Source organism: Lagenorhynchus albirostris, chromosome 2 (genome assembly GCF_949774975.1).
Source record: "Lagenorhynchus albirostris chromosome 2, mLagAlb1.1, whole genome shotgun sequence".
NCBI classification, from domain to species: Eukaryota; Metazoa; Chordata; class Mammalia; order Artiodactyla; family Delphinidae; genus Lagenorhynchus; species Lagenorhynchus albirostris.
This window is the reverse complement of record NC_083096.1, coordinates 138,645,973-138,661,668: the sequence shown is the minus strand read 5'-3', so window position 1 is coordinate 138,661,668 and position 15,696 is coordinate 138,645,973. Positions and strand designations below refer to the sequence as shown.

The 15,696-nt window shown below is 35.6% G+C and overlaps 1 protein-coding gene across 3 annotated transcripts in view; it reads left to right on the top strand.

Annotated features, from left to right (window-relative positions):
* The window catches only part of PRKAA2 (protein kinase AMP-activated catalytic subunit alpha 2), a 71,278-nt gene that overhangs the window by 41,251 nt on the left and 14,331 nt on the right, over positions 1-15,696 (top strand). For 2 of the 3 annotated variants that reach the window (XM_060139931.1, XM_060139932.1), the window contains exons 3-8: positions 767-860; positions 1,441-1,585; positions 2,822-2,909; positions 4,325-4,549; positions 12,208-12,712; positions 14,432-14,558. In XM_060139931.1, the coding sequence (XP_059995914.1) occupies positions 767-860; positions 1,441-1,585; positions 2,822-2,909; positions 4,325-4,549; positions 12,208-12,712; positions 14,432-14,558 (1,184 nt within the window). Of the gene's footprint in view, positions 1-766; positions 861-1,440; positions 1,586-2,821; positions 2,910-4,324; positions 4,550-12,207; positions 12,713-14,431; positions 15,630-15,696 lie in introns of all 3 variants that reach the window. The other variant, XR_009538920.1, reaches the window with a different exon arrangement.

The window sequence follows — 15,696 nt, the reverse complement described above, 5'->3', positions numbered from 1 at the left end:
ATCTGCTTCCTCCTACTTCTCCCACCCCAAATTATTTTGAAGCAAATCCCAAATAGTATGTTTTTAGTCTGTAAATTCTTCAGTATCTACTGTGGAATTTAAAGGCTCTATTTTAATAAAACAAGCACAGTTCAGTATCACGCCTAAACAGTTAGAATATTATGAACTCTCCAGTCAGTATTCAGATTTTCTTGATTGTTTCATAAATGGTTTTTAAAGTTGGTTTGTTTGAACTGGAATGAAAACAAGTCTATACAGTATAATTGGTCAATATGTCTCTTGATTTGCTTTTAATCTATACCTTCCCCTCCCTTTTTTTGCATTTCATTTTTTTGAGGAAAGGATCATTTGTCTACTTTATAGATTTTGCTGATTTGTATCCCTTTTGGTATCATTTTACCTTTCCAAGAATATTTTTCACTTATGTTTGAATATAAGCTACCTCATCTCTATAGACTACAAACAAATTTTTGTTTAAATGGAAAAATTGATGCTTAATTTAGTTGTTGAGGAATGAAGGATTTCCTAAATTTTATAAACATGAAAGGGGGGATCTGGAGGGAAGTCTGTAAGCCCTGGGAAGTAATTGAGTTTTGTGAAGCTCCGTGTTTACAGCTCTGTGATTATTTTGATAACATTATATAATTTGTTGCCATCTTAAAATATTGTAGAATACTGGAATATCAATTTATAGCAAGAATGGATGTACTAGGTTGATTCTGGTTAAAGTAACATTTTTTATTAAATTTTTTCATTTACAAAAAAGATACCAGGTGATCAGCACTCCAACAGATTTTTTTATGGTAATGGAATATGTGTCTGGTGGTGAATTATTTGACTACATCTGTAAACATGGACGGGTGAGTAACATGCTGTTTAGTACAATAAGCCCTTAAGCTAAAAAAGAAGAAAGTAGTGAGAAATAGCAAACCACAAATGTATCTTCAGAGTCGGGGTTGCTTCTGTAATAATGTCTAACTAAACATACAGGGTATTAGATATATTTTTCCTTAAAAAGTACACCTCATGAAATACTGATTTTAGGAAATATATTCCACTTAACTGCCAACGTGAAAAGCCTGTGCTTTTCAAAATGAAAAATCTGTTCCATAACATCGTATCGACGCTTCACTCATTTCCTTTTCTTAGCAATTTCACGTAAGTTCTGTTTTAGATTATGTTATACTTGTTGATTCCCTGAAACACTGTGCACACTTAGTAATATTAATTGAAAATGAACTGCCTAGCAGCAAAGAAAAACCTGTCGATTGACATGTTGAGCTTGAATGCAAGTCTTTGGCTTGTTTGTCTCATTTGTTGAGAATTCTGGCACAGTTCTAATTAGTGTACTCCGTTATATTTAGGCTGATTATGAAACTAAAACTTTTGCTATGTAGATGTCCCCAGTGTTCTTAGCGCAGTTTCTTTTATACCTGATAGGTTGAAGAGATGGAAGCCAGGCGCCTCTTTCAGCAGATTCTGTCTGCCGTGGATTACTGTCACAGGCATATGGTCGTTCATCGAGACCTGAAACCAGAGAACGTGCTATTGGATGCACACATGAATGCCAAGATAGCTGATTTTGGTATGCAGCTCCAGGGTTGTTTAGAAGTGTGCTAGCTGCCTTTGCAGGTGTGTCAGTACCAACTCTTAATGAACTAAGAACTTTCAACTTCATTGATGTAAATCCTATACCATGAAAAGGGATTAGCTGGACAGGCTGCACACTAGCTTGCTCTATTCATTTAAACCACTTTTTAAAAATGCAAGTATTTCTAGAGACATTCAGAGGGCTTGCGTCAAGGTAAATCCACTCAATCTGCGTTGCTTCCTCAGGAAATGAGACTTAACTGTTTTTTTGTGAGGGCCACAAACTCCTTTGAAAATCTAATGGAAGTATGGGCACTTTCCCTGATAAATGCACTTAAATGGAGGTACATGAAAATTTGCACGCAGTTTTGGAGCGTTGCAGTCCTTCTGAATTGATCGAGGAGGAATGTCAGTGGACTACGGGTAACAGGTAACAACTTGGTAGAAGAATAGGAGTTTTTGTTGGTGGTAAAGTAAGAGGGTAAAATGTAATTTTTATGCCCCAAACACTTTCTGGGATAAACATACCTGGACAGGGTGCCATAGTAGAGGAGAGGATCAGAAAGTGAGAGATTATAGAAAGAGATGAAAAGGTATCAGAGTTCAGCATTACTTATTTAAAATTTTTGTCTGTACCTTGTCTTTAATCTAAAAGCCAGGGAAGTCATTTTCCTATTTCTCTTCCTTCTCTAAATCACAAAGCTCATTTACTGCTGTAGTGCAACTAGATTTCTGGTTCAATGGAATGTTTTTCTATGTTGAATTAAAGCTCTGCAAATTAAAAACTTTTGAAACGTAATATTTATAAATTGGAGCCTATCTGATTTCTACTTAGAGATATTTAAAAATGCCTTTGAAAGCAGAGTATAAAAAAGTAATCGTAGTCTCTATTTTCTTTCATTTGCAGACGTGGGTAAATAATATTTTGGTGCTTTTATGTTTGGAAAAGTGCATATAATTTAGAATAACCTCATATTTGTGAAGTGAATCAACATTCTTATTTAGAAAAGGAGTTTAATTTCAATCTTAGGCATGGTGTGCTTTGGCTTTTTTGTCATGTATGAGCACTCTGAAATGGAGTCTTTCTAGTCCAACAAATGCTTTCTACTGCTTTTAAAAATAAACATTATGATATGTGAGGCATTACAGACGACGTTTTTCCTTATGCATTTATCTGTATTTAGTTTTAAACATATGTAGCACCAGGTAAACATATTACTCTTATTTTTAGGATTATCTAATATGATGTCAGATGGTGAATTTCTGCGAACTAGTTGTGGCTCCCCAAATTATGCAGCACCTGAAGTCATCTCAGGCAGGTAATAATATATCAGTGAAGAGTAAGCTTTTTGTAATGCTTTGTTCATTCTGATAACATTTAACTATAATACATTCTCTTTGGAAGATAAGATTTTTAACATAATAGAAACATATTGTCCCTTTAGTTTTTCTATTGTTGAAGAGAGATTACTTATATTAAACAATTTTTTAAAACATTTGATTTAGATTTTGTTATGAATGTATTTAAGGAGTTTTTCCACTAAAAACTGAAACAAAACTTGATTTATTTTTTTCATTTTAGAAAATTGCATCTAGGAGAGCAAGCATTTGCTGCATTTAAGCTAGTGTCATTATTTACTTCTCAGACATAGTCCTTTAATAATTCTGTATATACTCTTATAAAGCATACAGAGTATTATTTTTATGTTTTGTCTTTAGAAGAATGAGGTTTTCTGGGGGGACAGTATTGTCATTTCATGAAGTTAACTGCACAAGAGAAGACCGTGTAATTTATTCATGTAACTTACTCATTGGTACATTTTTAAAATGTTTATACAGAGTGCAGTGATAAATTCAAGTCTTCTATGGTGACCAATGTCTGATTTTAAAAGTTTACAGAATTCTATGAGAGAAAATAAAGAAAAGGTATTATTGCAGATATAGCAGTTTGGACTATACAGCAAACAATATAAATAATGGACAGCAATTTTTATTGAAATGGAGTGTATTTTTTTAATTGGAATTGTAGAGATCTACTTTGTTACCTCAGACTTAGGTTTGAGTTTGGTAATGTGCTATCAGTGGAATCTTAATAATGTAGAAAGGTGAGAGGAAAAAGGAATAACATTCTAGGCATAGGTTTTCTGGATAAAGGTAATCTTAGTCCCAGGGGCTACCAAGTGGTTGGAATGAAAGTAGTAGGTACCCAGGATAATGTGATACGGCATGAATACTGTGAAAGAGATTGCAGTAGGACTAGTTAGGTACTTTACTATTCCAAATATTCTTTAAAATAGGTGTGCCAGGCATAAACATTCTGTTATATATGCATTTTCTTTTAATAGCTTTATGGTAAGAAGATTTAGCCTATACACTATATAGTATTGCTTTTCTTCAAATTTATGGTCGTCCACTTCGATGTTTCTATCAAAAATCAACCATAGAAAGTTTTATATTTTTTAATTAGTCAATTAGTAAGCTCAGTTTAGTTTGTGTCAAAAAATAAAAATACTGTTTTCTCTTGGGAAGTTTGAATAGTATTTGGTTAGATCACTTATTCTTTCTGGGGAACAACCATTGAGTGTTGTGGAGTGGCCACAGACTTCACTAAAGACCTTGGGAAGCAATACATATACAGTCTGTACTGTGTATATAGGTACATATAGAAACAGGGTACACGTAGATGGGAAGTGACACTTGCATTTCAGGTTTGTGTTGTCATCTTTTCCCCTAGATTGTATGCAGGTCCTGAAGTTGATATCTGGAGCTGCGGTGTTATTTTGTATGCTCTTCTCTGTGGCACCCTCCCATTTGATGATGAGCATGTGCCTACGTTGTTTAAGAAGATCCGAGGGGGTGTTTTTTATATCCCGGAATATCTCAATCGTTCTGTTGCCACTCTCCTGATGCATATGCTACAGGTTGACCCCCTGAAACGAGCAACTATCAAAGACATAAGGTGAATAGTCTTTTTGTTGCTATTAAGTACATATTCTAGTAGCACTGTAACACTTGATTTTGTACGAATTTTGCTTTCCTTATTACATAAAGCTGATCCTGTCACTCAACTTTTAAATATTTCAGATTGTTTCCCAAACTTTTCAGTTTAGGTAGCAAAGCCTACAAGGCCCTTCCTAGTTAAGGCTCAACGCCGTACCCCTTATACCAGAGCTTCAGCCACAGTGAACTTTTCCTTGTTCCTCAAACATAATGCATATTTTATGCCTCATGTCTTTGTTTATATTATTCCCTTTGCCTCTGATGCCTTTTCTGCATTTTTGGACCTGAAAGATTTCCATTCATCCTTTAAAATTCTGCTCACTTATCACCTTCCTTGTGAAATCACTTCTGATTCTCCTGAGCAGTTTTAGTTGCTTCCACTTCTGTGATTTCCACATTTTGTTCACGCTTTCATTCTTTCATTCTCATTCTGTATCTAGTTGTTTTCAGTGTATCTTTCTCCTCTCTTGTAACTATAAAAGGGTAGAGAGAGTGTCTTATCATCTTTGTATATACAGTGCTAGAAGGCCTAGAAATATAGTGTACACTCAGAAAGTATTTGAATAAGTTTCAAATGGAAAAACAGGGTGAGAGTTATATATTTTACATACGGTTGATGAAATAAACCATAAAAATTTTTGCTAAGATTTTGAATCCAAAAATAGCCGCTAGTGGGTTTGCTGAGAAGGATTTCTTGTTATGTGAGAAACTTTGGAAAGTGCAGTTGCTGGTGTTACTGTGAATATGACCTTTATATAGCACACACAAGTCAGGATGATTCATTGCCTTCTACTTTTTATTTATCAGTCATGTTTCTTAGAGGGTTTTTTGTTCTCACCTAACATTTCATCAGGTATTTATTTGCAAACGCATTCTTCTGACATCTTTCCAGAATACTTTGCCTTGTCTTCATAAGCCAGAATACGACTCTTGGAACATTTCAGTGGTGGCTGAGGTAGTTGTTTTTGTGACTGCTGCTGATCTCTTTGGCACTCCCGTTGCATTCGTTTACTGTTTTCTTCCCCCAGCCTCTCTTAGTGTTCCAGGCCTCATACCTAAAAATGTAAAATTGTAAATTAGAACCAGATTTAGTTATGGAAATGGACTTAGCAGGGAAAAACTCTGTTGTGTTCATAGTCCTTTAGAATAAATAGTTCAGGGGCTTCCCTTGTAGCACAATGGTTGAGAGTCCGCCTGCTGATGCGGGGGACACGGGTTCGTGCCCCGGTCTGGGAAGATCCCACATGCCGTGGAGCGGCTGGGCCCGTGAGCCATGGCTGCTGAGCCTGTGCGTCCGGAGCCTGTGCTCCGCAACATGAGAGGCCACAGCAGTGAGAGGCCCGCGTACCGCAAAAAAAAAAAAAAATTAATAAAAAAAAGAATAAATAGTTCACTTAATTGGCTTTTCCTTAGAAAGAAAATTGGCTTTTCCTTAGAAAAGAAAGTTAAGTATGCTAATATATATGTACTTGCACCTGTTTGTATCAGCACATACGTTGAGAATAGTAAAAGTACTGATTCTGTTATATTAAACAGGTGTCTGTATATTTACAAGTTTTAGAAGAAAAATGTAAATAAAAGTCTACTAGGATGAGTTAATTTACACATATGTAGGTGGTATAAAATAGTGGCAACCATCTCTGTACTTAAAATAATAACTTGAATTTATAGTTTTCATCATTTTTTTTATTTATCCATATTCTGTTTATTAACGTTTGGGAATTCTTCATTTGACAAAATATGGTTCAACAGAGTTACTAATTATTAACGATTATTATATAACAGGTATTTTGCTAGGTACTTGACATATTTTATTGCATTGATTCTTAACAGGTAACTATTATTATTCTCATTTTACAAACCGTGAAACTGAAGCTTAGAAAGGTTATGTTTTGATTTATGTATCTGTTTGTCCCTATTAAATTTTAGGGTCCTTTAAATTAGGGACCAAGTATTAATATGTTCTAGGCATTGTGCATTTGATATGAATTAGGTTTTGAGTAAATGTGTATTTGTGAAAATTACCCAGCTAACAAGAGGCAGGCAGAAGTAGGGCTCAGATATTGCCTGATTCAGAACCTGTACTACTTCCACTAATCCAGCTTGGCACACCAGTTCTGTGGCATCCAGCCTTTCTCCAAAATACCATGATATGTTATATTTCTCTCATGTTACCACATTCCGTCTTATAGTTACAGGCACACCTAGTTTTACTGCGCTTCGCTTTACTGTGCTGTGTAGATACTGTGTTTTTTACAAATTGAAGGTTTGTGGGAACCTTGTGTTGTCAGATGATGGTTAGCATTTTTTATCAATGAAGTGTTTTTTAATTAAGGTATACACACTGCTTTTTTAGACATAATGCTGTTGCAAACATAATAGACTACAGTATACTCTAAATGTAATTTTTATATGCACTGGGAAACCAAAATGTTGGTGACTTGCTTTATTGCAATATTCGCTTTATTGCAGTGATCTGGAACCAAACCAGCAATCTCTCTAAGGTATGCCTGTATTTTTGTACAGATCTTTTTTGTCTTTTAAGATGGTAAGCTATTGGAGGTTAGAAAATATATCTCAGTATTTATTCGTTCATTTAATCATTTTTGCTTTTATTTATTTAACAATTATTTATTTAACATCTACTCTGTTTAAGGTCCTATGCTAGGTGCTGGGAATATATTGGTAGGCAAGACAGACATTGTCTTCAGGAAAAGCACATCTTTAAGTGCTGTAAGCTTAGTATTACTGTTAATGTTATTGTGGTTAAAAGTGAGTGTCTGAAGTTCAACTGTCTAATTACAAATTCTGATTCTTTGTTTACTAGCTATTGGCATATTCCTTATAACTCTTCGTGCTTTAGCTACATCATATATAGTGGATTTGTTTGGAGGATAGCCTTAGGTTGCACCATATGAATTTACTATTTCTGTAGGTCTAAGCACAGTTGAATATTAGAAACTGTAAACATTCATCCTAATATAATTAAAGCTTTTAGACTAATGCCCAGCATACAATATTAGCTATTAATATTATTTTAAAGTGAATATATAAGGACCTTTTAGCTGCACTTAAAGAAGTTTGCACACATTGTGAAGTTTCTAAAATTTGATTGGTAGTCATCATAACTCATTTAGTCTTAAGTCATATATCAAAATCAGGTACTAGGCAATAGTGACAGAAAGACATAATTTCTGGTGGCTGTGTAGTAACCCATATGAAATGAATTGATTTTGTCTCAGGTGAACCTTCATAAACATCCTGGTTACTGCTTACCTTGGTCAAGTTAATTTAGAAATTGACTCCTGAAAATTAAAAGCTGGAAGTATGGCTTTTTTTTTTTTTTGTACATGTGGAGGGTTGCTTTATTATTATAATTATTTTTTTAAATTGAAGTATAGTTGATTTACAAGGTCATGTCAATTTCAGATGTACAGCACAGTGACTCAGTTACACACACAGATATATGTATATATATGTATGTATATATTCCTTTTCGGATTCTTTTCTGTTACAGGTTTTTACAAAATACTGAGTATAGTTCCCTGTGCTATACAGTAGGTTCTTGTTGCTTATCTATTTTAGTAGTGTATATATGTTAATCCCAACCTCCTAATTTATTCCTCCCCCAGCCCCAAAGTATGGCTTTTTAATCGGCACTGTTATTATTATGAAGAACTGTGGTTCTTTTTCTGAATTAATTGGAAATGAAAATTTAGATTACTTCTCATTTATTTTTTTAAACATTTATTGGTATAATTCACATACCATAAATTTGCTTCTTTAAATTGTATGATTCAGTGGTTTTTAGTATGTTCACAAAGTTAAACTGTCATCACCACTGTCTAATTCTAGAACATTTTTCTCATCCCCCAAAGAAACTCTATACCCATTTCCTCCTCCTTGCAGCCCCTGGCAACCACTAATCTACTTTCTGTCTTTGTGGATTTCCCTCTTTTGGACATTTCATATAAATGGAATCATACGGCATGTGGCCTTTTGAGTATGGCTTCTTTCACTTAGCATGATGTTTTCAGTGTTCTTTCATGGTGTAGCATGTATCAGTACATCGTTACTCTTTTGCTTGAAAAATATTCCATTGTTTAGATATACTAAATTTTGTTTATCTATTCATCACTTAATGGATATTTGAGTTGTTTCCACTTTTTGGCTCTTATATAATGTTGCCATGAACATTTATGTATAGGTTTTTAAATGGTCATATGTGTTTATTCCTCTTGCATAGATGCCTAGAATTTGTAATTGTTGTACGTTGTTGTTGCTCTTGTTTGTTAAGTGATTTTATTGAACTAATTCCATAAGTCTATATTCTTTGTCATGGATGGCCACTGAAGTCTCTGCTTGGTTAGCTTAATGGTCAGCTAATTATTAGACAAAGCTTTCCTTAAAGGCCTTGATCTACTAAGTCTCCCAGCCTTTGCTGAGGGACTTCGTGTGCATGTTGGGGTATGTCTTCAGTGCTTTAATGAAATGCTCATAACTCTGCATTTGTTTTCATTCCTGCTAGCACAGAGCCTCAAAGTCAACCAGTGATGAGAAATCAGGGCCTTTCTTGGAAATGACCACAGCCCTGCATTTGTGAGTCCCAGGATTATGTGAGAGTATTTCAAGGACCCCTATGGAATTTACTTCCCTAACTTTTCCTTTTTAGTTTTTTGACGAGCTTCTTGTTTGCTCCAACTCTTATTGCTGCTTTTAGCAGCTGGGATGTTAGACAGTTGCCATTGATTGTTTTTGACAAATGTTCTGGGGAGAAGGCTTTGTAGAGGGAGCTCTGAGTCAGGTCAGATGAAGACAGGGCTTGAGTGTAGAGGTTTCCAGAGATCTGCTAGCCATGTCAAATAACGACAGTTCTCTTGGGATAGGACTTTTGGAGAACTCTAAACCTATTCTTCTCCCCATCCCCCCACCAGTGGTTGCTAGATGCTGGTTTTTTGGGCTACAATGATTGTGAGGCTGTTGGTTTTCAAGGCTACCGTAGAAATGGGGAAAGGAGATGGATATGGAGTAACTTAACGCTTTATCGACTGGGGGATTTTTGCAGAAACTAAGACTAACACCTGTGGCTGTAATACGTCTCTGGTCAAAAATGTGTTAAAGTGTCACAGATCTCGCTGTTCTTACTGAGACTCGGCCAATTTTTTAAACAAACACTCCTCAGATTATTACAGGCCTTTGGTTAATTTCCAGAGTTCTGAAAAAGTTGATTTTGACAATTTTCACTAGTAATCTCATTTCTGTTACGGAAGAATGAATTTTTGGAGTTCATTCAAAAGTGTTCATCTTCCCTATTTGATATTGATATTTTAAAAACGTTAGATGTGTAACAATTTATTTTTTTCTATTATTTCTTTTGAAAAAATGAGTATTCACCAGTCATTTTATTACTAAACATTTATTTAAGTGCTTATTATTATCATGATATAGCAATTAAACACATTTATGAATTCATTTTTGACTTCATTGGCTATTCATCATTTATTCTGCATTTATTGAGCATTTACTCTGTACTGGGTACTGGAATGCAGGTGAATAAGGCATGGTCCCTGTTTCAAGGAGTTCCCAGTTTAGTGGGGAGGATTAAGAAAAAAACACTGTAACAACTATAAGAAAGTATGAGTGTTATAATAGCATCATCTACTAGAAGCTGTAGAAGTTTCATCTCTGTGTGTATACTCAAGGCCTGGCACACCATCATTTCTCACTTGGGCTATTGCACTAGCATCCTCCTCCTCATCATCATTATTACTCTTATCTTTTCAATTCAGTTTCTTTATCACAAGCAGAATGGTCTTTACAGAATGCAAATTAGATCATGTCACGCCTGTCTCTTTAAAATCTTTCAGTTATTTTCATCACCCATAGTTTTGTCCAAAAACCTTTTTTATAGCCTACAGCTGTCAGAAATACCTGATATCTTTTGCCACTCCAACCCGTAACTCATTATGATTTCATGAGTGTGGCCTCAGTTCAGTTCCTTGAACATAGCAAAATTTTTTCTTATCTCAGAGTCTTTGCATGTATTGTTTCTTTTGCTGTGAATACCTGTTCCCCAGCTCTGCTTAGCTGACTTCTAGTCATTCTGGTATCTTCTTAAATATTACGGAGAGTGGCTTCCTTAATCACCTACCTCCCATTCTGAATTATATACTCTTATTTTACCCTGTACTTTTCACTCATAGTCTTTATCACAGGATTTTTATATTTGTGTATTTGTAACTATATATTCATTTTTGAAAGTGTTTGTTTAATCTGTATTCAGCTAGAATATAATTTCTGTGAGAAGGAGTGTGCCTTTTTAGCACGGTATGTCCTTAGTAAATATTCATAAATGAATTAGTCAATAGAAGGCATTCAGGTAAACTATATACTGATCTAAATTTAGCTTAGGGAGTGCCCAGTTTACCATGTAGCAATGCTTACACAATCTTGAAGGCGTAGTACACGTTAGTTAAATGAAAAGGGGTGGGATATTCTAGGGTGGCAATAGTAACATCATGTGCAAAGGCCCAGAAGAGTGAGAAAATAAGATCTAGGAGACTGGTTCTCAAACATTTTGGTTTGAGTACCCCTTTACAGTCTTAAAATTGAGGACTCCAAAGAGTCTTTTTTTAAGTATAGGTCGTATTTATCAATATCATATTAGAAACCAAAACTGAGAAATTTTAAAAATATTTAATTCACTTAATAATAATAAACCTACTACATGTTATTCTGAATAATATGTCTCTTATGAAAAATAACCTTATTTTCCAAAACAAGACAATATGGTGACAAGAGTACCTTTATTTTACATTTTTCAAATCCTGTAAATCAGAGACAGCAGCTAGGTTCTCATTATCTGCTTCTTCAGTCATCTGTTGCAATATGTTGTATTAGTTGAAGTCTAGGAAAAATATCAGATCTCAAATAAGTGGTGGGAAAAGGGAGGAACATTTTCATAGCCTTTCAGATAGTTACAGATATTTTTCTTTGATATTAAACCAAAGCTTAACATGTTAATTGCAATATCAAATAAGAAAACATATCAGTGAACTTTTGTACTTTATTACATTAAAATCCACTGGTCTGTTCTGTAATTTGAGTGGATCTTTTGCCCATGTATGATTCTGTAACATCTTGCATTGGTCATATGGAAAATATTGGGTTATTGAGGTAGACTGATGTTCCAAATGGTGACACATTTTATTATATAATATCAAATTACAGTCATTATCCTCTTCATGATAAACGTAGTAGTCTTTAAGTATTGAGAAGCTGTCAAACTCTTGGAGACAGACACAAATTATACAAAATTCTAACATTTTGCTTGAAAGCTTGAATTTTATGATTGGCAACAGATACTGCCAGTTGTTTCCTTTGACGTGACAGGCTCATTTCATTTATTTTTGAGAAAATGTCAGCCAAATACCCAAGTCTGAATAATCATAGTTATTCAAGAGCAGGGACGAATCAACTTACCCAGGGTCCAATAGCTAGTAAGTGACTAGAGACCAGGTCTTTCTGATTCTGTTATATTGTATTACCCCATGTCTGAATTGTTCGGGACTTGCCAAAGCATGTTCTTACAATAGTGTATTGTGGTATTTTTCCTAGAGAGCATGAATGGTTTAAACAAGATTTGCCCAGTTACTTATTTCCTGAAGACCCCTCCTATGATGCTAACATCATTGATGATGAGGCTGTGAAAGAAGTGTGTGAAAAATTTGAGTGTACAGAATCAGAAGTAATGAACAGTTTATATAGTGGTGACCCTCAAGACCAGCTTGCAGTGGCTTATCATCTTATCATTGACAATCGGAGAATAATGAACCAAGCCAGTGAGTTCTACCTCGCCTCTAGTCCCCCAACTGGTTCTTTTATGGATGATAGTGCCATGCATATTCCCCCAGGCCTGAAACCTCACCCAGAAAGGATGCCACCTCTTGTAGCAGACAGCCCTAAAGCAAGATGTCCGTTGGACGCACTGAATACAACCAAGCCCAAATCTTTAGCTGTGAAAAAAGCCAAGTGGCATCTTGGAATCCGAAGTCAAAGCAAACCATATGACATCATGGCTGAAGTTTACCGAGCTATGAAGCAGCTGGATTTTGAATGGAAGGTAGGAAATTGTAGTATATGAAGATCATTTGTAGAAGCCGTTTTTTGTGTAGTAAGCTGCTCTGAGCTGCTGAGTTGAGTACTAAGGTCAATAAAAAAAGTTGGTTTTGATTTAGATACGAATTTAGTGGTCTTGATGCTTCTGGCTGATAAATCCCATTCTTTCCAATACGTACCATGTGCATTCAAAACAAAACAAAACAAATCTCTGTAAGGATGAAGAACTGTCAGTGTTGGAGACCTATGTATTTTTTTAATTATAGAATAGCATTCTTGGCTGAGAAACAAAGTTTTAATCAACTTGAAATCTCTTGAGAAATTAATCTCTTGAATTCAAGAGAATTTAGTCTCTTGAATCTCTTGAGAAATCTCTTGAAAACCTGTTTCAGCATGCATCGTAACAATAAAAAGTCATGTGTCTTCAAAGACACTGTGTTTTTACTTTTCTCTCCCCTTCTTAAGGGAGGGTTTTTTTTCTTTTTGCCAGTAGCTGTAACAGCAAGCGGTTGACACAAATTATACCATCAGGACATATTTATTCAGTAAACAACTACGTTTCTGTAAGTTGAGAAAAATCTGTCTTATTTGGCTTGTTCTTTTAGTCCTTAGTTGCAGTTTATTTTTCTTATTCTCAGCCCACATTTTACTTTTTTATTAGTACTCAAATTCATTTCAGTTCTATTTGAGTATATGTGGGGGAAAAATCAGTTTTTTATTTTCAGGCATCTTTTACTCTTGTTCCTTTCTCGAGGACTGTGAATGTACTTTTAACGGAAGAAAAAAATTTTCAAACATATCATGTGAATATTCATTTGACATGTTTTTATTTCATTATTTGTACATGGAATGAATAAACAAAATAATGTTTCCTTAAAACCATTAAAAAAAAAACAGATCTCCTTTTTCTGAAGCAGTTTTATTTAGTTTAAAAGGAGATGTTAATGTCTTTAAAATTCTTACTGAGGGGCTTCCCTGGTGGCGCAGTAGTTGAGAGTCCGCCTGCCAATGCAGGGGACACGGGTTCATACCTCGGTCCTGGAAGACCCCACATGCCGCGGAGCGGCTGGACCCGTGAGCCATGGCCGCTGAGCCTGCGCGTCTGGAGCCTGTGCTCCGCAACGGGAGAGGCCACAACAGTGAGAGGCCCGCGTAAAAGAAAACAAAAGCAAAAACAAAAAATTCTTACTGAGAAATTTTTGGAACTAATTTGATAAGATGTTTTGAAAACCAGAATCTTCTTTATCTGAGTTGCGGTTTTATTATCTTCAAAAGGCAAATAGTATCTTCTTTACGAGATTACTACGATACTTAAATTTCGTGGCAGTACCTGTTAACAGTTCCTGATTCAAACCATTGACATGTTATTTGTCCTTTTTCTGTCTATTCTATATTCATAGGTAAAGGTATCCAAGTTGATACCTTTGGGCAACCAAAATATTACTGATGGTTTAGAGTGGAGGCATATCTGGAAAGAAGGCCGGACTCTCTAGTGTCTCTGAGTTCCCTTTGAATTTTAACTGTTGTACACAGTACTGTTAGTGGGATTAAATAAATACTAAACTACTATGTAATGTTCAAAAAAAAAGATCATTCAGGAATTCCCTCTCTACCCCACCTCTATCAGTTATTTGTTTTGATATTATTCTTTGCAATAAGAATAAGGGAGATATTTTGCAGTTTGTTATTTCGAACGTTTTTCCTTAAAGATTTTTCATTTTAGGTAGTGAATGCATACCATCTACGTGTAAGAAGAAGAAATCCAGTGACTGGCAATTATGTGAAAATGAGCTTACAGCTGTACCTAGTTGACAATAGAAGCTATCTTTTGGACTTTAAAAGCATTGATGGTAAGGAAGCCATGCAGGCATGAGCTCTGAGAAGATAAAACTTGGCACTAGTTGACAAGATATTAAACCATCTCAAAGACATGGTGGGTAGGTCTTCTATACTGGTTTTTAAGTAATCTAGACTTAACTAAAAATGTAAGTGAAACAAAGAGGATTGAAGACGTGGAAAATCTCTAATCTAGCACTTCTCCAAAAGAAGTGCTTCCTTGGCATAAAAAAAGTCATTTGTAGTGTTGCCTGTGGAGAAAAGTAAGGAACAACAGGAAAGCAGTTTTTTACCTAAAATTAGTTGATGTTGTTAGATTCTTTGTCACACTTCTCCATTCATCTTTTATCAGTAAACATTACAATATCTAAACTTCATTCTTCATCAGCTTCTTTCATCTTGGGTGGCCAAGGTATCCAGATAGGCCTTTCCTGAGATTTGGGCTGGATTTTGGTGCCCATGGCCATCCAGGAGGCAGAGGAGTCAACGGAGGTGGTCATGTCCAAGGACCTCGTGTGTGCCAAGAGTCAAACCTGGCTGAGCAAATGTGCTTATTCCACGCAGGGGCCCAAGTGGGATACAAGCAGAATAAACCAAGAGTCCACCGCTGGATGGAACCAGAGGAAAACGGAGTGCATAGTTAGGGAAGTTGTTTTCAACAGCATTTAAACTTCATTCTTAAACTGCCATCAGCTATAGCTGTGTTTATATGGTCCCCAGACCACCTTCATCAAAATTACCCAGAGTTCTTATTAAAAAGAGGATTCTTAGGAACTCTCCCAGACCTAGCAAATCAGAATCTCTGGAGATGGGTCCTGGGAAACTGGGAATCTGCCTTTTAAACAAGATTTCCCTTGCCCCTTCCCCTAGGCGGTTGCAATGTACGCTGAAGGATCAGTGCAATGGTAACTTTTGTTTTTATCTTAATGATTTTTTTCTATTGATACAACGCAAGAAAATAATCCTCCAAAGGTGTGCTTTCTTCACCTGAAAGGGCTATCGGTTTGATTTCAAGGTTACTGTCGAATACTGTGTTGAGAAGGATTTAGGAGTCCCATTTTGACCGTACGGGAGTGTTGAGATTGGTGAGTGATGTCTGTTACGATTGTGGCAGGGAAGAGCTTTTGCCACCCCTGCTCCTAAAACACTGAA